Source organism: Seriola lalandi, unplaced genomic scaffold (assembly GCF_002814215.2).
Source record: "Seriola lalandi dorsalis isolate HSWRI2012SDOR001 ecotype SW California unplaced genomic scaffold, Sedor1 jcf7180002054581, whole genome shotgun sequence".
In the NCBI taxonomy this organism is placed as follows: domain Eukaryota; kingdom Metazoa; phylum Chordata; class Actinopteri; order Carangiformes; family Carangidae; genus Seriola; species Seriola lalandi.
The window spans coordinates 3,039,195-3,061,974 of record NW_019525134.1 but is presented as its reverse complement, the minus strand read 5'-3'; the positions used below and the strand labels follow the sequence as shown (position 1 = coordinate 3,061,974).

General features: G+C 41.6%; 1 protein-coding gene across 2 annotated transcripts; it reads left to right on the top strand.

The window, feature by feature from the left end:
* Positions 1-45: 45 nt before the first annotated feature.
* mlxipl (MLX interacting protein like) lies at positions 46-21,331 on the top strand. Of its 2 annotated transcripts, none has more exons than XM_023418311.2 (17): positions 46-2,215; positions 3,708-3,814; positions 4,009-4,091; positions 4,250-4,339; positions 5,006-5,047; positions 9,303-9,477; positions 10,976-11,056; positions 14,022-14,173; positions 14,287-14,899; positions 15,013-15,086; positions 15,879-16,146; positions 17,408-17,523; positions 17,743-17,865; positions 18,102-18,229; positions 19,003-19,126; positions 20,605-20,734; positions 20,830-21,331. In XM_023418311.2, exons 1-17 carry the CDS (start codon positions 1,869-1,871, stop codon positions 20,991-20,993), a joined length of 2,817 nt encoding a protein of 938 aa, XP_023274079.1. In that variant the 5' UTR covers positions 46-1,868; the 3' UTR covers positions 20,994-21,331. The 2 variants fall into 2 exon arrangements, with proteins under 2 accessions (XP_023274079.1, XP_023274078.1); XM_023418310.2 differs by having other exon boundaries at positions 15,876-16,146.
* The last annotated feature ends 1,449 nt before the right edge of the window (positions 21,332-22,780 follow it).

Below are 22,780 nucleotides of genomic sequence, written 5' to 3'. Positions count from 1 at the left end.
GTTTGAAATGGAGACGTGGACACATGATATTTATTAGAACCAAACAAATGACCGAAACAAACCAGCACCATCTGTGAATTCTTCCTGATCAGAGAACATCACTGTTTTCACATTTCTAGGTTACAGGCCTAAAGGAAAATGTGTGAGAGCAAGTCCATAGAAATGCAGAATATTTTAATGTTTAAAGATAAGAAAGGAATCTGCTGTGTTGGCCTGTGTTAAAATACTTCTGTGTTTTACCTAAAATATTCAATGTGCAGTATTTTCTCTGTTAATATTTGACAAAACTCACAGGGGAAGTTGATCCATTCAACTGTCAGAGCCTCTGTGACTTCAGAAAATAGGTGAGTTTCTTGTGTTACAAGTGCAGAAAACGCCCAGGTCAATACTAACAACCTTCCTACATAAGGTGACGGAGCTGTGACCGGATTAATATTTATTCATGTGACAATATATACATCACAGCCAACTGTGCATCTAAGCCACAACTGCTCAGTTTAGCAGCAACAACAAATTCAGACATTTCAGGTCTGAGTTTATTTGGACATTTGAAAGATTATTAACTGTTTATAGAGTTTAGGATGTTGGTGTCATTCAGTCTTAAACTTCTACAGTCTATTTATTTTAGAAATGAGACAGGTCTAATGAAATTTTGAAAAGGCTGTGAACACTGCTGGAAGAAGTGTTGAGATTTTTAATTTACCAAAAAAAAAACTGAATTTACTGAAGTGAGAGAACATAAAAGTTATCTGCACAGTTTGCTGTGCGCATCTGTGAAAGTGCCTGTTCAACATGGTGCTGGTCAGTGTTACACGTGTCATACACACAGTACTGTACCGAGGATGCTTTAAAAGATAAAGCCACGAACAGGTTTTATTGATCAGTACAGTTAACAGTTGTTCCAGGCTCTTGGCAGGTCGATCGTTCCAGCGTCTCGGAGCGTCTGATCCCAGACTGACTCCATGACGTTGAGATCAGGTCTCTGCGGGGGCCAGGCCATCTGTTGCAGGACTTCCTGGTCGTCTCAAGTCTTTAAAACGTGTGCACACCACGTTACCCCCGATCAGCCACAGCATTAAAACAGGTGACTGGTTTTAGTGTTGTTGCTTATAGGTGAATTATTTTACTTAAAAGCCATGAAGCTATGGGAAGTAATTGAAACAAAAATAAAAAGAGTATTAAATCACATTACTGATGGTTCAGAATGAAATCTTTCAGAACAGGCCACAGATATAACTGATCAACCACAACATTTAAACCAGTTACCTGTGTTTAATAATGTGGCTGATCGGTGGATATATTAGTGAAATATGTTTATATACTGTTGGATAATTGAATCTATCACAATGTATGAACTGATCCATTGTTTTAAAGTCTTGTAGTTGAGTTCCATATAGTCCCACAATATTTCTGTCTGACTTCTTCAGTGTTTGAGTAAATGTTCTTAGTTACTTTGCAGTTTAAATGATGTGTTAGGTGGGAATATCTTACTATGCAATCACTGTAAATGATCAGTATTTCATTTGCAGTCCACAGAGGCCGCCCTGAAAGATGACACAGTCTGAATTAAAGTTACGTATCATTTAAATTGTTTGATTGTTTTTTTCCTACTAGGATTGGTCTATTAATAATTAGCGTCCTCAGCCAGATGACATAATGATAGTATGCTGTTACACAACAGTGCGCACATATTGTGTTGAGAGGTGTGTCGGGGGGGAGACAGTTGTGTCTCAGCAGCTGACAGATGTGAGCAGACGGCGGCTGTTTGAAGAAACACTGGACCATCTGAAGAAACAGGGGAGGAGTCATCCGAGGAGAGAGTTCACCGTTTGTCGGAGGATACGTCGATAGTGAATGAAAAGGGCAGCATGGCGGGGAAAGAGGGAGCTCGTTCAGCCGGACAGAACCAGCTCCAGGACTCCTCAGACTCGGACTCTGAACCGGAAGGGGAGCCTGTCCGGGTGGCCGGCGCCGGGCCGTCCGCCGGGTCCTTCCCCTGCACCCAGGTGATCCACAGCGGACACTTCATGGTGTCGTCGCCGCACAGCGACTCGGTGCCGCGCAGGAGGAAAAGCGGCAGCTCCATGAGATATGACTTTGACACGGTGAACAGGACGTGGTGCCAGACTTACCGGTATGGCCCATTCAGCTCCGGGAGCCTGAGCATCGACCCCACTCTGACCCGCCTGTTTGAGTGCATGTCCCTGGCCTACAGGTGGGTCTTGTTTGGGACAGTATAAAACCCACCTCTGCTCAGTTGATCTCACTTTTAACGTGCAGGTTTGACTGTCCCCTTCAGGTTTGCTCAGTCTTTTTCACTTGTAGATCTGTAAATAAGTTGGTGCCTCATTTGAAGCTCACAACATGGAAGTGTTTTGAAAAATGAGCCTGCAGCCTATAATTGATAAGAATATGCACTTTCCCCTGCAGTGATCCCCCTCTGTACATAGTCTGCCTGTGTTTGTGAGAGCCACGCAGTGTTTACACAGAGAGCTCCACGTTAAACTATCAGGCAATGTTTCAACAGATCCCCCTTTTTTAAAACTTGAGGAAAAGTTAAGGTTTTGTTAATGAGTGGATGTGTTGAAAAGAGCAGTTTTGCAGAGTCTTGTGCAACAGCTTGGAAAGTCTTCCCTGAAAACTGGACTTTGATTCCAGTTGGCTGCGCTGGACAGATTACACTGTAACTGAGGGAAAGGAGAGAAGATCCTGAAATGATGCCCCTGATTTATTTATTATTTTTAAAAAGTTGCTTTGACTTAACACAGTGCTGATTTTAGATTAAACCGTTCTTATTGCATGTTATTATATATTACACATCATAAATGGAAAGATACAACACGCCAGTTTGCATTTGGAACAGTCCAGCTTTGCAGCTCTTGTCTTGTCTTCGACAGGACAAAATGACAGATGTCTGGAGCAAACCTTGAAAAAGGAAGCACCTGCTCTCGCAGTCACGTCGTTCTCTTCAAGAAGTCAGCTTGAGAAAATATCACTTCTGCTTTACCAACTTTTTCTGAAGGGTTGCCGTCAACCTTTGGCCCAAAGGTTGTGCCAATTTTGTATTTTTGGAGATGAATATTGCACAAAAAGCCCTGAAGCGAGGACAGTTACCAGAAACATTTAGAACACAACACCAACATTTACCTTCAGGACGTTTACATTAAGTGCTTTAAATGCACCGTATGAGCAGTATTGTGTGGGAGGTACAATATCTGCACAAACATCTATTTGTCATTAACCAGACTGGTGTTAATTAGTTCTTCTCCTGACAGGTTTTTGTCAGTGATATGCTGTCACTGCTGTTTCGGAGTGTCGGACACGCAGCGATGTCACTCCATTAAAACCATGTTGAAAATGACTCCCTCCGGCTTCCTAGCAACTCCCCAAACACTTGACATTGTGAGGCCTCTCCTCAGCACTCAGCGGGCTGAGGGACACTGGACAAAAGTGCAAACAGGCCGGCAGTGAATAAGCTGATTGGGCACCATTAGTCAGAGTCAGGACAGATTTCCAGCAGAGGTAGCTGTGATGCCACTGATTGATTTTTCCACTGTGTCTTTTTTCTTCTCAAGAGTATCTTGACACTTCTGCATGGCAGTCCCTCTAATTGCTTTTAAAATAAGGAGAAAAAACAAGTGCTATAACAGTGTATTGCACAATGCCCATTATCCATGTGAAAACCACGGTTGCCTTTTCCTTTGCAGCGGAAAGATAGTCTCGCCAAAGTGGAAATCTTTTAAGGGTCTCCGGCTGCTGTGGAGGGATAAGATCCGTCTGAACAATGCCATCTGGAGAGCTTGGTTCATTCAGTGTGAGTCCACCGCTCTTCACCTCCTCTCGCTCACATCTCTCCACTCATGATGAAGAATATCATTGCGGGGGAAAACCAAGTGACCAAATACAAATGAGGAGTTGAACAAGAACTTACTTTTTCTAGCTGCATTCATGAACCATAGTAAATCTGTCACCGTGTTGATTTTGTCTCTGTGTGTCTGCTGTGTTTAGATGTGGAGAAGAGGAAGAACTCAGTGTGCGGGTTTGTCACCCCGCTGGAGGGCTCTGAGGCTGATGCACATCGAAAGCCTGAAGTGAGTCACATTCATTTTTAATCAAAGTACTACGTGTTATTTCAAATTAACCTGACACTTAATGACGCACTATTGTTCATATTGCTGAGTTAAGATGTTTGTATTTTTTACTGACGTGTGATTTGTCTCATGCTGGTGTTTCTGCTTCCTGTCAACAGGCCATCGTGTTAGAGGGCAGCTACTGGAAGAGAAGGATTGAAGTGGTGATCAAGGAGTACCACAAGTGGAGGATTTACTATAAGAAGAGAGTGAGAACTCTTGTTTTTACACGACTCAGCTCTTGTATATTTTTAACCTCTTTAGCAGCAGTAGCTCTGTGGATGGCAGTGTCGGACTGTCGGTTGGTTCGGACTGAAATATCTCAACAACCGCTGGTTGGATTGAATTAAAACATTGTGCAGACATTCATGGTCCTCAGAGGATGAAGCCTACTGACTTTGGAGATTCCCTGGCTTTTCCTATAGCGCCACCAGCAGGTCAACGTTATCTCCCAGATGGATTAGCACAAAACTTTAAACAGACACTCTTGGTTCCCAGATGATATATCCTAATGACTTTGGTGACTCCCCTGACTTTTCCTCTAGATTCACCATAAGGTTGGCATCTGTTGTGTTGGAGTGTAACGTCTCAGCAGCTGTTTCTGGAGGGACCTGTGTGAAATTGGTCCAGATTTAGTACAAATCCATGTTCCCCTCAGGATAAACTGTAAATCAAGGTTGAATTTTAAATAGTCAAGTTCTTTGGTTTATGATGGTATACCTGCATAACTAATGACACCATCCCCCTCAGCTGCACTTTGTGTTTAGTGCTAATTATCAAATGTTAGCATGAATGTGGTAATCAGCGCCTGCTGCGAGCACGACTCTTGTTTATTTTCAGATCAATAAAATTGTTTCTCTTCTTTTCCTTTGCAGCTCCAGAAAAAGAAAGATGATATTCTATCAATGCTACAAGAGGTATGAAATAAGACACATCCTGCTTTAATATTAATAAAGTCTCTCTCTACATTCTCTTTCTATATGATTTAGAAACACACTAATGAAGACAAATATTGATTTTGACTCTTGAAGGCTGAAGCTGGCTAATTTACCCATCCTTCAGTGTGTGTGTGTGTGTGTGTGTGTGTTGGTGACCTGCTAACATGGTTTACTACTGAATGCAGTTCAACATCATCCAAGTCCTCCAGGCGGCTATTTTTAGCACCTAGATTTAGCCTCCCCTGGTCAACCAGAGAGGGAAAGAGAGGATGAAAAAAAGAAAAGAAACAGAAACGTGCAAAACAACTTGGTCTGACATTTGTAGGAAACTGACGCATTTTGGTTGCCAGCGGTGACAATACGTCTAACACCTCTTCAGGCACCTCTTCTTTATTCAAGTGAAATAGCTGCAGAATTTAATGCCATTTAATCAAATCTGACCTACTTGGAGCAGCGAGCGCGACGTCACGGCGGCAGAAACAAACAAAAGATCAGGAGGAAAAGAGGAGGAAGGCAAAGAAAAGGAGGGACTCTGGGGAACCACCTCATTCATGATAGTATTCATTGTGAGATGTGCCAGTGCAAGTCACAGCCATCCCTCTCTTCCTTCTCTCACCTTTGTCATCAGCTTTAATCCGGTTTTATTCAGGTTTTCTCACTGGGGACCCGCATTTTAACTGAGGTCAAAATGAAGACCACTGCGATGATAAAACTGTATCTGAGCGTCTGCCTGTAGCTCGGATTGTTTATTGTATTGTGCGGCACTTGAAAGGGAACATATCAGCTCATAGCTGACAGGTCAAAGATCACTAAACCAGCTTTTTATGCTCCGTGTTCCCAAAGTGTTATCTCGCCTCTGACTTCCCAGATTATTGTGGCTGGAGAAAAAAAACAAAACATCTCAGCACCAGGTTGTTGTTGTAATTTTGTTTATGTCACATATTTTATAGCAGTTTCCAGCTCGCAAAGCCTCATTTGAAATTTAACTGGCTATATCATTTTAGCATCAAATCTTATTCTCATAAAATCTTTAACAATTGGATTTGTGCAGCTTTATCAACTCAACACCAGGCATCATATTTCAGAAGCGATTCCTGTGCAAATCTATTACAGACACTATTACATAACGTACTACACTGTCACCCCGCATATTAAAACTCAGTCAGTCATTTCGAGAGTGAAACAAAGTCCTGCCAGGCTGCTGATTCAAGTCATAAATAAAGGCCTGAGCAGCAAAGCTGTGCTTCAACAGGGGGAGTGGACTGAGCGACCAATGAGAAGTCTCTCCTTTGATAATGATGGAATATTACTATTGATTTGTAGCCAGGCAAGCAGCACAGCTCTGTTGACACCAATGTTGGCTGTTGATTGGCTGAGTGTGAAACATCTCAGCTACTATCGGATGTGTTGTCATGATATTTTGTACAGACATTCATGGTTCCCAGGGGATGAACACTGGTGATCCCCTGGCTGTTCATCTGGTGCCACGGGCAGGTCAGTGTTTATATTTACGCAGTACAGAGTACACAGTGCAATTCATTATAAAAAGCTCTGGCATAAATCGAAGCTTTATGAAGTTTATGATGTTCACTTTTTGGTGACATTCATAGAAATGTGAATATTTTATTATCTGTTTATTATTGATCCCATATTCAAATTAGTGTTTAACTACATTATATTGAGAAGTTTTTATCAGAATATTAGAAACACCTCTGAATACAAGGAAGTGCAGCACCATCACTAACTTTGACCTCTATGCTAAAACAATTGAATTAACATCTTTATGACAGTATCAAAACTGAACATTATAGGCATCGTAAAAATGAGGCTTTATGACAGTTGTATTAGATTGTAATAAGTTGTGCAGGTGTACTCAATAAAGTGGCCACTGAGTGTATCGCTGCGTTTAAAAGATCGATCCCGAGGATGACTCCTAAAGTCTTTAGTGACCCCCTGACTTTTCCTCTGATGTGAGCATGACGCTGACATTTGTAGTTTTGAGTGAAACGTCTCAGCAACATTCATGTCCCCTCAGGATGGATTATATTAACTGTCATTTCCAGACAAAATTTACAAGTTAGAAATATAGATAGGTAACTTTGAACTGAATAAAAGAGAGAGAAAAAAAACAAAACTTCTATCCTATTTCTCAAGCTTCGCCCTGGGGGACAACAGCAATAGTTTTACAGCAGATCTGAGACTATGAGCAGTGGTGTAAGGAGTAAAAAGGTCAGTGATGTAGGATGGCCAACGCTGACCAGTGTCTTAACGACAAGCAGTAGAGTTTTAACATCAACTCTGAACACGACAGGTAACCAGGGCAGGGGGGAAGAAATAAAATCCTCTCTGCTAATGTAATTTAAAGGTTCCATAGGCCTTCTATTATTATAAAGCAGGTATAGGTTCTATATTAATAATGTGAGTATTGCACACACATATATTCAGAAACTGAGCCTTAAAACAGGCCTTCAGGATTTCCTGTAACTTTGTGATGTCACAACAAAGCCCCAAGCCCCGCCCACCTGGACCTAACATCCAAACCTTGCAGGATTTGGTTTCTCTGAGTGTTTTACCTGAAATCTGCTATATTTCTATTGGATCACTCAGAAAACAATCAGAAGAGAGGCTCAGAGCCTCCTCTCTTCTGATTGGCTCACCGACCTGTTGTTACTAGAGCTCCAGAGAGAAGCCTGAGAGAGGAGATGTGAAACTACACTGAGATGGTTTTTGGTTCTTAAAACCACAAATGTATCTTCTTATGGATCAACACTTGAAAAAAACCCCAGAAGAAGAAGAGGAAAATATGGGATTAGGGCTGCATGATATGCAAAAACAATCATATTGCAGTTATCTTGGCAGCTGTTGCGATTGTGATTTCAGTTGAATGGTCGTTTTCCTTTTCATTTTCATTTTCACTTGAAAAAATATAAAAATGATGTTGATGTGATTTTTGGTCTTGTACCAAACAAACATTGTTCCTTTACGTCTGGAGAGTATGATTTGTAGGCCAGGGCGTCTCTGTAGCGCCACAACGCTTACGATGCACAACGTCGTGACACATTTTACCTGGATCAAAACAAAATCACAGCTCCTGTGATTTGGATATTGCACTCGGCCATATTGTGATTTCGATTGTATTTTGATTTGTGCAGCCGTATATGGGACCTTTAATTTCATCTTTACACTATCATCTCGTCTCATCTCACATTATGACATTACAAGTTAAATTCTACGCGATGGGCCACCTAGTTGCAGGAAAGCCCTCAAGAAATGTAAATGATGACCATCGGAAGTGAGAAATTTGGAGGCGTTCATATGCATGTATATTCCTTTTCTTCACCGACGCAACAGCAGTTAGTGTTGTTAGGGGCCTCAGGTCTTCCTGTTTGTCTGCACGTGAATGTGACTGCCAGAATTAGGTCAGGGACAAAAGGCTTCTGCTCTTACTGAAATGATGAGACATCAAAATAACGAAGTGAACAAAGCCGAAATAATCATAGCCTGTTAGGGGCTAGTGTTTTTGAACAATATGTCAAAGAGTGTTTTCATTTTCATCATGCACTGTAACCACACACACACATGCAAATGCACACAACAATCTTACCTCATTTCTGCTTGTACTCACTTATATTCTCCCTCAAAGGAAACAAATCTAGAGGGAAATAAATAATTTACCGGGGGGCATGTCGTGTGCTTAGACGTAATCAAAACAGTTTCCGGCTCAATCTGGGCTTCCCTATAAATGTGGCCTCAGATTTAGAAGTGGAGGGTAAAGACAAGAGGATCAGGGTGAAGCGAAGCATCTCACACAGAGGGAAAAGACCGAGTCTAGAGCTTCATTTTCTGTGAGTTTTTTTTTTTTTTTACTGGGTTTCAAGAAGAGAATGGAAACTTGGACAACGTTAACATTACGTTTCTCTGAATGCTGTAATAATGGAGGAGATGCAACTGCAAAATGTGTGTAATTTTGTTTTTGTAAGTGTAATTGAGTGGGGGGAATTTGTTTTCTTGCTGTTTTGATATTAGCATTTTAGTGAGTCTAGTTGTACTTTTAATTTTACACATGACTTACTAACTAAGAACCAAATGGCATCAGTGCATCTTTTTGCATTCAGGCCTTTTCAGCCCTGTTTGTAGAGAGCACTCTAACAGATAGATCAGGGATTGACTCAGTGTGTCACTTCATAGCAGTTGGTCCTGTAAAGTGTTTTGATCTCTTCCTGATACACTCCAGGGTCAGATCTGCCAGGCCAGGCTGGAGAAATGGTCCAATCAGATGTACCAGCAGCCTGAAGCTGCGCCGGTCGAGGCCCACATGTTTGACCTGGACTGCTTTCTGTCCGACATCTCCGACACCCTGTTCACCATGACGCAGAAGCCATGTCCCTGGGCCAGTGACCGACACAGCAGTGAGTAGTCCACACTCTGAAGATTGCAAATTGACTTTCAGCTGTGACTTTGCACTGAAACAAAATACTGCCTCAAAGGGTTAAAAGTGATTGATAGTAATGATGAACAACTGGTGGCCTGTGGGCTGCATGACAAGAATAAAACATGTCCTCATTTACCATGTGGCTGCATCGTTTGGCTGAAGATTAATCTGAATCCCCCGAACTTTGTTTTAATCGTGTTTTTATCAAATGACTGTCAGAATTCATAAACCCAGCTTTATGCCGTCTCTGCCATGAGCAGAAGCCTACGGGTAGCTAGAAACTTCAGGATAGATCAGCTGAGATGTGGAATCCCAATTTAATAACTATACTTAATGTTTTAAAGCTCCTGAAAAAACCAGTTTTCAGTGTCTCAACATAAATGATGGGATCTCACATTATAACATTTTCAAAGATTGAACAGTTTTTTTTTTCCCCAGTTTTTCCCAATCAGTTCTGATCAAGTCACACAGATACAGTCCTGAAGATTTGATAGATAAAACTTAAGGATTTTATTTCCATAGCTATAAATTTGGTTGTTGCTTATTTAATCATGGCTGTTTAAAGGAATGGTTTGTTATTTAGGGAAATAGATTTACTTGTTTTCTTGCTGAGATAATCAACACCACTCTCATCTGTCCATTCAATATAAGATTACAGGCAGGAGAGGTTAGCTTAGCTTTAGCATAAAGACTTGAAACGGAGAATCAGTCCCAACTGTGTCCAGCTACCAGCACCTCAACTAAACCTCAAGACAGTCTTCTGGCCGGTTGTAGTGACTACTGTTAGCTGAGGTCAACCTCACGGTAACAACAAGACTCCAGGAAGTCACTGTGTTAGTCTACAATAACTTCCCATAATGCCACAAATGTAGTTTTCACACTTCAGTTTTTGTATGGATTCAATCATTTGTGAGCCAGGGCTTCTGGTAGGAGGACTTTCTCACCTTCAGACAGTCAGTCCAGCTGTTTCTCTCTACTTCCTGTCTTTATGCTAACCTATGCTAACCAGCTGTTGGTTGTAGACTTACAGTGGAACGAAAACATAAGTGAACCCTTTGGAATTATCCGAATTTATGTATAAATTTGTCTTTAAATATGATCAGCTCTTCATGGAAGTTACAATAATGAACAAACACAATCTATTTTAACACAATCTATACTGAATGGTCAGATATTAGAGCAGTATCTATCTTTCCATCTAACTCTCAGCAAGAAACTAAATTGGCATTTATTCTAAAATGTTGAACTGTTCCTTTAATCTCATAGAAAAATACTTCTTCAGGGGATTTAAGGTTTTGTGCCACTGTCACATTTTCATCACTTGGTGCGGCTGATGGTCACATTGGTCAGCATTCAGCCAGAGGAACCCACCCTACAAATAAGGAAATTCCCAATGATGAAAGACGACCTCTCAACAAGACACACTGACGGACGCGCTCACACGTATTTCTTTATTGTGTTCTCTTCCTCCTCAGCCTACACCAGCAATGCTGATATAATCCAACCAGGCCTGACTCCACTGCAGCCCAACTTGGATGATTTCATGGATATACCAGGTACTCGCTACCTGTCTGTCTGTCTGTCTGTCTGTCTGTCTGTCTGTCTTCAGGTATTGTTATAGAATGGCAGCAGATCAATATTTCCCATTGATTTCGGTTGCAAGTGCTCATCTTTGTCCAGCATAGTTCATTATTGGATAACAGTGTGATACATTTGTGTTTGATTCAGTGAAGAAAAATATATTTTATATTTTATAGCAGATAGAAAATGTCTGAACTGAAAGACTCAAATTTTCAGCCACTGAGTTTTGTGTTTTTATGCAAAGCCACAATTCTAGGCTCGGATCCTGACGACTTTTCCCCCACAAAGATAAAAAAAAATCAAAATAAAGAGTAATTTATTCTGGTATTAAGTCTTTACATCTAATTAAATTACTTCATTAAGATATTTTATATTCATTTTTATGTGTTTCTGATGGGCGTTGCACAAAGAAAATCTGTTCCTGAAAGGCAAAGGCACTCCCTCTTTTTCTGTGCTGTGTGTGCAGTTTATTATTTGGTCCTCTGAGGTTAAAGGGGGGTCAGAGGCAGGTTTGAGCCTGGAGAATGAGGAAGTGGAAGAGGATGTTTAACCATGACCCTCGGCTCTGGAACCACCTATAAGGCGGTGGATAAAACTTAGTGATGGGCTGGGAGATGGTGGAATTTCCTTCTCTGAGACGAGCTCTGGATGTTCTCTGTTTAAAGTCCGGAAGAAGTTCTGATGAAGCTTGACTTTGTTTGTCTGAAGTTTTTGGTTTAACACTAAAATCGGTTCCTACAAGTAAATGATTATCAAATCAAGTGGCTGTAATCAATATTTTAATATTAACTGCATCAAATGATTATGTGTAATATGAAGAGGAACGCTTACAGTGACAAACTCACCGGAAATGATCACATAATGCTGCAGTTCTTTGTTCTACTGAATGTCATAGCAACATTCAGCTCATTGATTTGATTTTTTGGGACCACGACTTTACTGTTTCGGTTCACTCTCACCACTGTCAGAGTATTGTTTTTACCTGCTCAGCTTCAAACACACATATTCAGCAACCAACTGATGAATGCAGTGGAGCTTTTAACATCCAAAGAGCCTGATATTTCCCTCAGGAGTTGGTGGAGACCAAACACGGAGCTAAAAGAGAGGGAACACTGGACTACCATTCATCAGCTGGACAGACATGCAACTACAAATGAATGCTCATGTTGCTTTGTATCTGCTGGATGTCTAAAGAGGCAGCTGTTAGCGAACTTATTAACTTCAAGTTGATAACATCTGAGCGTTTTGTTTACAGCGTGTTTCTACTGACACCGAGTGGCAAAACAATTAGTTAATGCAGGGTTAAGTAAACATCTTAGTGAAGTAAACCTAGGATAAAATGTAGAGCAACAGTTAATCTAAACAGCAGTCTTAAAGACCAAGTCATTAATATAATATAATATAATATAATAAAATATCATATAATAACTCACTCTGAATTCTGAATCCTCCTATAAGTTAATACTTGATATGTGCCTTAGAGTGTGAGAGGCAGGGAAGGTTTTTTGCCTCGGGCTGCTCCTCCTGAGAGCAAACAGTTGGCCTGCAGCAAGACACAGACAGCAGAGGAGCTTCGTACAGGAGGGAGGAAGCAGGTTGGAGTTTAGTTCCTTGCTCAGGGGCACAATGACTGCGGTTGTTTTGGCCTGTGTGTTACTTTCAGTGAAGCAATCCAGCAGCCCTCTGGCTACAAGTCAGCCTTTGTAACACACAAACAACCTGCTGCCCACTGTTGTAATATGTGCGTGCGTGCGTGTGTGTGTGTGTGTGTGTGTGTGTGTGTGTGTGCGCAGCTTCAGGACACAGCATTGGCAGTGTCCTGAAGGGATCAGCTGTCTGCCTCTCGTTTGGTCACAAGGTCTAGGGAGCTGGTGAGTGTCTGTCAGAGTGACACTGCCATGCATTAAATGTATTCAGAGCCTTCGTCAGAGCTCCTCTCAAATGGAAATACAGACCACTCGTCTGAGGCAGCGTGCCGTGCCAGTAGTTACTGAGATGAAAACACAGACACACTGGTACGTATTTGTGGATTGTGCAACACTTATTGTGCGGTGTTTACGATGCTTGTTTCGTGCTGGGTTCTGAATACTGTACATGTTGATGATCGGTGTTCGGTTCCACACAGATGAAGTGAGTTAATATTTGTCTGCTCAGCTGCTCGGAAAACTCGGTTTGAATTGAGAAACTGTTTTTAATCACAGATGGCAGCCTGCCACAGTCGGTTGCCAGCATGGCTCCAGAAATATGTGACCTGGCAGATATAAAAGCAAATACCACGAGTGACCACCACCTACAGAGAGCTCTGCGCTGTTCTGGAGGGTGACCTGCTGTCGGATGTCTTGGCTCAGTGCTCTTACTCTCTGTTTTGTTGTTTGAATTTCCAAAATGAAGCTATGACTGTGATGTCAAACTGCAGACAGTAATAATTTCAGAATATACACAGCGTTTGAGGTAGGTAGAGAGTAAAGATTGGTTCTCTAAATGTGGTAATCACTTTTCATTTGTCTGCAGAATAAACTTAATATGTATGTTATTTATCAACTCACCTTTATTCCTGTGAAGTTAAATGACTGTAATTAAGACCCTTCACATTTAATGTTTGTGGTGAAAGTCTGGACTAAACCTCAGTCACTCAATAGGTTCTTCTGGAGAACATACGGTAGATCAGATGTTCTCAAACCTTTTGACATCATGGACCTAAACTGACACAAATGAGACCACATTTATTACAGAAAGTGTTTGAAGCCCCATGACCAAATTATGTCGAGAGATTTACATCTCAGTGATGATATAAACTGGTAGATTTTCCAGTATCTTGTGTGGACTGAGGTGACGTCATACTTTTACATGTTATGTTAGAAGGAATATTTTGTCACCGTCATAACCCCTGTTTCTTTATAAGTGACAGTTCGATTAACAGCACGTGTGGTTTTTTCTCAGATGTCTTTATGAACTACAGGGGCCAGTCCTCTGAGCAGACTGGTTTTGCTGACTGTGGTTATTTTGAGAGCTCCTCCAGCACGGCGTTCGCTCCAGTTCCCTCCCCCGTGGTACCGGCTCCTCAGCTACTGATCGACAGCCAGCTGGCTCAGGTACTGCTGCTGTTATCAGCTCCTCTCCTCTGTGAGACGTATCGCTGCAGAGGTTTTTCATTAGCAACTAATAGCACTATTTTTTAATCGGTAAAATACACTTTCTTTTCCAGCCCAATCTGTCGTCTGACAGTTTGCCTCAGCCCTCCCCATCCAACACCCGGCCAGAGCAGACCAGGCCGGGCGAGGACTGCGGCGACTACCACCCGTCCAGCATCATATCCGGGGCCATGCCATATGGACACCAGTCGTTCCCCGATCCGCCTGTTTCTATAGCGTTCACCACCAGCATCGAGCAGCCGGCCTCTGCTAGCGTTCCTTTTCTGTACCCGCTGCCATGCCACAAGTTTGGTTACTACACAACGACCAACGCGACCTCCACTGTCATTACCCACACCGCCTCCACCGCGGGGGCCCAGGGCTCGGCGCACCAGGCTCAAAGCTTCCCACACACAGGGGACACGTACCCCCAGGTTCCCTTCCCCTCTCTTAGTTACCCTGCTGCCGTGTCTGACCCCGTCCAGGCGACGCTGCCCTCTGTCACCGCGCCCCACTGCTTCTCAGTCCCGGAGCAGGTGGCTGTCACAGGGGTCAGAGGGAAGCACAAGCAAAAGACGGGAGGAGTGAGGACAGCTAGCACCTCTGTAGCTCTGTCTTGCCCCCAGTCCACTGCCCCCACACCCACGAGCTGCCTTGCTAAACTTCTCTCCTCCGGCGCCCGTGAACGTGAGTCCGCTCGCTCCCTCGTTCTGTCTTTGACATCGGTTATTGATTAGAAGAAATGATAGGGATCGTGTTTCTGTCAGAAGAAAAAGACTATTGTGTTTTGTGCTTTTCAGGGAAGCCATCACTGGGATTTGATTCTACTCTAGTTCCAGCCAAAGGTCAGAGGTCAACATCTCCCAGCTCTGCGGTGAGTCTGTCCTGATACAGTAACAGGCCTGGTACAGCATCTCAACAACAAATCAGTGACTGACTTAAAGGAATAGATTGATGTGTTTGCTTTCTTGTTAGAGACGACTGATACCACTCGTATGTCTGAACAGCAAATATGAAGATTCGACTGCAGTCATCATTATGTTTATGGGCAAAAGTTTAGTAAAGAGTTTGAGCTGTTAAAGAGGATCCAGAGTCATTATGTCTGTTTGGGGTCTCAGACACCACATCACTACCCCTCCCTAACCCTAAATAAATCTATTTGGATTTCTGTTATTTGTTCTCTAACTCAACAGTTTGTTCATAAGAGTTCCAACAGTGATTTTAAACCTCCCTACATCTGAGGTTTGAATCACGTCAGAAGACAGGACAGAAACATTTAAAGGGGGAAAATGATTTTACAGTTATTATTATTTTTGCACATTTAACCGTGGTGCCTGTGGGACCCCAGGTAAATACGTTCTAAGCAAAAGACCAGGTTTGAAAAGCTTTGCGCTGCGTTTCTGACAGTTATTTCATGCTTTAGTTAATTTGTGTAGGAGTAGCTGTAGCTGAAAACTTGAACTTTGTGCTCCAGTGACCTCTCCTGTTCAGATGCCCTAAATGGAAGTTGGCTCAAATGAAAGAACTATCACACATCAAGTCTTCTCATGGTGGTTCGAAGGGTTCTGTCTCACTCTACCGTTAAACTTAAGTTAGAAACTAACCTAAACATGTATAAACTAAATGCTTTTTGTATGACAACACATTCTCTGTTGTTGTTCAGCAGTCAGGCAGCAGCGCGCATGTTGCAGGAGCTTCATCGCAGCTGCAGCATGGAGCTGGCTGGCCTGCAGGGATCCCAGTGTTGACACCTCTGCACAGTCAGAGTGCCACCCTGGCTCACAGCGGCCCGCACGCCAGCACCTCCAGAGGCTTGGCGGTGTCGACCCTGCTCACCCACAGCTCCACCCACACCGGCACCACCCTCCTCATTCCCAAGACTGAGAAACTATCTCCTGTCCAGCTCTACGGCACAGACAGGAGCACCTTAACTGGTAATGATGAGCTTTTTGTACAACTGGTCGGCCTTCAGATCTGCAGAACATGCAAGTGATGTGAAAACAGACACCAAAATCTAGCGCTTCATGCCAATACACTCTATGGAGCTTCATGAGCATCTGGTCAAAGTGAGTTTATAAGCAGCTGTTAGTGTTAGTTAATGTAAATAAATGGCGAGCAGCAGTTTATTGTGCAACATCAACAACATAAGTAAGTGTTTTATACTGAAAATAATTTAAAAAGATAAGAATAATTCTTTCTACACAAGATTTAATTATGATTCATTTTTAAAGTTCATTAATCTACAGCCATAACATAATTGAAAAAAAACATTATTTTTAATGAGGACAAAGCTTCTGGTTTGTTATTATGTTTTTGTGGAGCTCAGAAAATGAAAGTCAAAGATGTGACTGTAAATATATTCGAAGTTCAATCATTCAAATGACGTGTTGTAACAAATACTGATCTTTGTTGGAGACGTGGCGAGGAAAGTGTCCGGTGCTTCACGGGGAAGATGGGTACATGCAGATAAGTGACCAAAACAAAAGTGGAAAACAAAGCAGTTAAAAATGAAAATGGCTGGTGAAAGATAAATTGAAGAGTAAAATCTCAACTGATTAGTGGTTAAAAAAAAAGCAAAAAAAGTTTGTTTTTTTTCCATTTTCTTACCAACTGATTGGAGGTTCAAGGAAAATTAAAAAGCTTTCTGTTTCTTTGTGATTTGTCTGATAACCACTTCTCAACTTCTCTGTCACGTTTGGATAATTACCTCTCAGCGCACATCGTGGTGTCTAGTTCAAATGATCACATCTCTCAGCACACGGAGGATTTTGGCTTTTTCTTCACTTTCTCATCAGTTGCGAGGGAATAAGCTTGTTGTCGAAGTCAGTCATGTAATTAAACTCCCATTGTTGTCCCGGAGAGATGTTGAGGTCCTTGTAAATAAGTGATTTGTGTGTGAAGATGTAGACGTGATCTAATTTAGTGGTTCTCAAAGTTGGGAATAAATTATAATATATAATTTATTTTCACTCTAATTCCATTCATAAGTAACACAATGACAGGATGTATGACTGTTTTGGTCGTGGGTTTAAACACAAAAAAAAACCATCTAAAAGCAAAAGTGTTCTCAGATGGGATCTGTGGTCTCATTTGTGTCGGTTTATGGACCTTGATGTGAGAAGGTTTGAGAACCACTGATCTAATTTACCAGGAAATATTTGTGGTAAATGTTGTTGTTATCTTTGTTTGTTCTAGTGAATTTTCCAGAACATCCCGGCCGAACATCACCACCCAACCCTTTAGACAAAGCCTCCAACCCCGAGTCCCCGCAGCCCGGCTTCTCGGGACATGGAAAGATAGAATCAAGTAAGGTAGGACATACTGTCTCATTCAGTCTGCTTTTAAACAGTACAGCGTGGCATTGAGTAGTCCTTGTTGAGTGCTAAATATAATATGTATATATAATATATAATATAATAAATATATAAAAGTAATAGATAATGGATATATAAAAGTACAGAAAAGTGATTGTTGACCCAGCAGGTCACTCTCAGTGTGATGAACTCATTTCTGAGCTGTGTTATCTGCAGCAAACAGAGACCAGGAGGATAACTCACATCTCAGCAGAGCAGAAGAGGCGTTTCAACATCAAACTGGGATTCGACACTTTACATAACCTTGTGACAACACTCAGCTCTCAGCCAAGCATAAAGGTACTGTGAGAGGATGTGCAGCTGCAGTAGAGATAGATGTTTTTGAAGGTGGAGGCAGAGTTTAACTGGAAAACTTTGACATGTAAATGCAGAGAAAGACACATCATATTATATATATACAGTAAATATATATATATTTGTTATTATTATTATTATTATTATTATTATTATTAGGAATGTCTATAATAATTGTGGTGTGTGGCTGACGTGGTGATCCCCTCTGTCTGCTTGCACAGATCAGCAAAGCCACCACGCTGCAGAAGACGGCTGAGTACATCAGTAAGATGCAGCAGGAGAGAGCTCAGCTGCACGAGGAGGCTCAGAGACTCCGAGAGGAAATCCAGGTCCTCAACTCTGCCATCAAGTGAGTGTGTGTGTGTGTGTGTGTGTGTGTGTGTGTGTGCGTGTGCGTGTGCGTGTGCGTGCATATGTGTGTGTCTGCATTTCCACCAGGACCGGTTGGATATCCTGCATTGATGAAGAACACTTTGTTTTCGGTGCAGAGAAGTGCTTCATCATCAGTGGAGGACTAACACATGTTCACATCTGCACTGTGCATCGACTCACAGTTAACCTGCAGTTAGAGCCGTATTGGTTAAATGTGACACGCAGCTGTTTATAAGCATTTTATCATGCATTGTAAACTGGTGATCAGGTGATTGCATTGCAAATGAAATCCCTACCACTGGTGAAGAAGCTGATAATGAGCTTCAAGAGATGTCTTCTAGTTTCTGTCAATGTGATGAAGTTTGGTCGTGACAAACAGCAAACATTCAAAACTAAAGGATAGATAGATAGAGAGAGAGAGAGAGAGAGAGAGAGAGAGAGAGAGAGAGAGAGAGAGAGATAGATAAATGGTCTATCACATTTTCAAAATAAAATAGAATAAATTTAGCTTACTAAAAGCTCTGCTTCAAAGTAAGAGCGCTTCATAGAAATGTAGTTGAGTCAAAAGTACAATATTTGTCTTTAAATGTAGTGAAGTAGAAGTCAGAAGTTTCCAAAGAAAAAAAAAATAAAGTACAAGTACTCAAAGTAAATGTACTTTGTTACTGTCCACCTCTGCTACTTTATTATGACACGCATGCTGTCAGTTGTGGTGTGGGCACTGTTGACTCATTGTGTCTGTCCATGCAGTGCGTGCCAGCAGCAGCTACCAGCCACCGGCGTGCCCATCACACGGCAGCGCTTCGACCACATGAGGCAGAAGTTCAGAGAGTACGTCCAGGCACAGACTCTGCAGAACTGGAAGTTCTGGATCGTATCCTTATGAATGTAAATCTGCCAGAGGTTAATTAAAACATCACACTGCCACAGACATGACTTTAAGAACTTACTTAACTTTGCATTCAAAATGACCAGAGTATAATTAAATGTTGTGTATTAAATGTACCCATCTATTCCTGGGGGAGCTTCTCATGTTTCAGTACAGTATTTGGCTGCAGCGTCATTTGGCTTCTTCAGCCTTTGGAGGAATTTCAAATTATGTTTTGTTCCCAAAACCTTTTTTTCTTTCAATCCAAATGAGCTTATTATGCCAAGCATTATGCCAATCTGGACAGATACTGATAAGGATAGTGTTTTTAAAGTGCGGCAGGAAAAGCATCCTCTGAAATTTAGTCTTTGGTCCAGTGCATATGGTAAATTTCCCAACCGGGGTTTTGTACTGATTTAAGTTTAACACTGGAGTTTCAAATCAGAAAAAGCACATAATGAATTTCAGACCTGTCAGTGTAATCAGACAAAAAACAAATCTGTCTGTGTGTTGCATAAAAAGTGTTGTATGTAAATTTAATACATAACTCTTTCATTAATAATCACCTAATCCGCTGGCCTTATCTTGCAGGCGAGATAAGAAGATTAACAATTTTATCATATTTGTGTGTGTGCAAAAACACAACGGGGTGTGGGTGTTTCATCTCCATGAATATTGAGGTATTTTCTTTGGTTCCTGTAGAGATTGCACTTTTGTCTTTATCTGGTCTGATAGTATTCTAAATTAAAAACACAGGTTTCCCATGAGGGTTATTTTCTCTTAGATTCAAGATAGAAACATTCACCAGATATTTGTCCACTAATTTTATTTTTTTGTTGACCACTAGTTTAATGCTACTTCTTATTGTTCTTACTGTCAACAAATAACACAAAAACTGACAGTGTATTGTTTCTAGTAACAGATACTGTGTGAATCCAAAGCCTGATCCATCATATTCCCATGTGCCATAGAGCTCCAGTGTGAACATTTTTAAACAGACATCAATGAGCTACATCTTTGCACTTGATATGTTCTTTTATTAACACAAACATGGGAACTGTAGTTTATTTTGAGTCCATCACATCTACTGTTCTGCTGCTGTAAATATTCATTAGCCAAATGAGTGTCAATTTGCAGCTGAAAATAGTCCCGAACAAATTCACCATGCCGCCCTGTTTGAGTCACATTCGTTAAAAACTGCAATATGAAATTGCTAAGCCTTTTTTAATGAAACTTTTTAAAGATTCATGTCTGCAGCAGGAGCCAATGGGTTCTGGCTGAGTGCCACAGACAGGGTAGAGAAGTCAGACATGATTGAGAGATACACTCACACATTGTTGGCTTTGTTCTTTTTTGGGATATAAGCTGTAGAATAACACCAGCGTTATCTTTTAAACACTATAAAACACTTTGCTGATGAAAATTCATGAGCTCACGTGTCGTATTTTTGACGAGCCAGACGTCTTTCCTCAACACAGCGTCAGTTCAGTATCATCATCGAGCCGCTGTTTGAGTCCTATAACGGGATGGTGTCCACTGCCAGTGTGGAGGACCTGTGTCGATCCACTCTGTCCTGGATGGACCAGCACTGCTCCCTGCCTGCCCTCAGACCCAGTGAGTCCAGTAGAACCGGTTACAACTATGCAGACGTTAAACCATGTGTTATTATCTGTAATTTGTGTTTATCATTTCTTTGCGTGTCCCCTCAGTGGTTCTGCGTTCACTCCGTCTCCTGAGTACCACCACAGCCATCCTGACAGACCCCAGCCTACTGCCAGAGCAGGCCACTCTCGCCGTCACCCAGGGCGACCCGGTTGCTGCCATGGACAACTCCTTACAGCCCGCTGCTCGGGACAATATACACCCCATGTGACCCAGAGAGACAGACTGAGTGGAACTTAACTGGAGCCCAACACAATGCACAGGAGACCACGAGTCAGAGGGGAGTCTGGTGTAATTAAAAAAGACTCAACACTAAGCCCGGAGACTGTTAATAATCATATTCCAATAAAACTCACCAGCTGCAAAAAGAATGTATTCCTCTACACCCAAAAATCATAGGCTGTAATATGCACTTCTGATTATTTTTCAGCCTCAAAATAATTTTCTTTGGAAGAGCAGAAGTTCAGATGAGTGTAAGGAGACGTCAGTTACTGTGACTGTGATGAATGGCTTCATTTTCTGTTGAAATAATTTGGTGACATCAGTTAACAGCTGCATTTATTCTCAATTACTTTGACATCTCAGGTTATCTTTTCTGTGTATTGTTGCCCTCAATTATTGACCTTTGCTCAGTGTAACATACCCTCCTACTACAAGTCACATTAATCTTCAGCTTTATTGGGTACCACTCACCAGTGCAAGAAAAAAAAAGTAAAAATGAATTGTATTATTTTAGAATATTACGTTCAGTGGTTCTCATAGTGGAGTCTGCGCCGCCAGGGCTCATTATATTATGATACCACCCACTTAGCATGTGAAAATAGGGACGGCTGACTGGAGATTTCAGTCTGTCAGTTATCAGATGTGCAATTTTTTACTAAAGCGTAACAATACACATGCTATTGTGTTCCTTAGAACCCGGGGCCGGTTTCACAAAGACAGACTTTGACTGTGGATCAGATAAAACGGTCAGATCTTCAGATAGACGTCTAAATCCATCTGTTGCACAAAGCAGATCAGTTGTTGACTATCTTAAGCCAGACTGTGGTACAATGAATTCTGGGTAAATTCCAGCTCGGTAGACTTTTTTCAATTTAAAAAAAGATGGCTGATTGAATAAGAGCATCCAACCGCTCAGCTCCATTTACCCCAGCCAAACATGTTTGTCTTTTGCAAGTGTTCAGCGGTTACAAGGACATTTTACTTGGGAAATTCAGCGAAGAGTGAAACAAGTAAAAGAAAAATCTGATTTGGAAAAAAATAATAGCTGCAGTTTCTAAAAACTCTCTCCCCATAACAATGTTAGCAAACCACAAATTATGAGCCATGTTTTCCTGTTTTTTGTTGGGTGCTGCTGGTCAGTGCAGGTGTCACTGTGATGTTCCATGGTAACATTGGTCTTATGCCTGAGTTAGTCTCGCGGTAAGGTGTCTGATAATTAGTAAGTCTTTATTTCTGTGAAACAGTCTGATTTGCATTAGACTGATCTATGGGCAAAATGAAGACTGGCCTAACACTACACACCAGTCAGAAATATCTTTGTGAAACTGGCCCCTGAAGTTCACTAAACCCTGAAGTATATGAACATTTACAAACCAGTGACATACAAGCCTCCATGAAAACACAGCATGCAGTTTAAAGAACACTACTCCCCAGTGTACTGATATACAGCAGCTATTTTGACTAGTGGGAAAAGTATAGATATTGCACTAATAGCATTAACACCTCATCATTTCTATTATAGTTTCCCACTAACCATGACAATGTGACAACACACCTGGATCCTGAAACTGAAGCAGCTGAATTGAATGAATCATTAGTGAAACTATTTGCACATGTGCTTTTCCCTCTGCGACATGACAAAATAGCCTCAGTGAAAGCAGCATTTTTAGGGATGTGAATTCCAAGTGGGAAAGTGAACTGACCCACTGTGTCATACAGGCAGGGGCTCATGTTAAGGTCACAGTACTCCACACAGAAAACACCGCGGGAACAGGA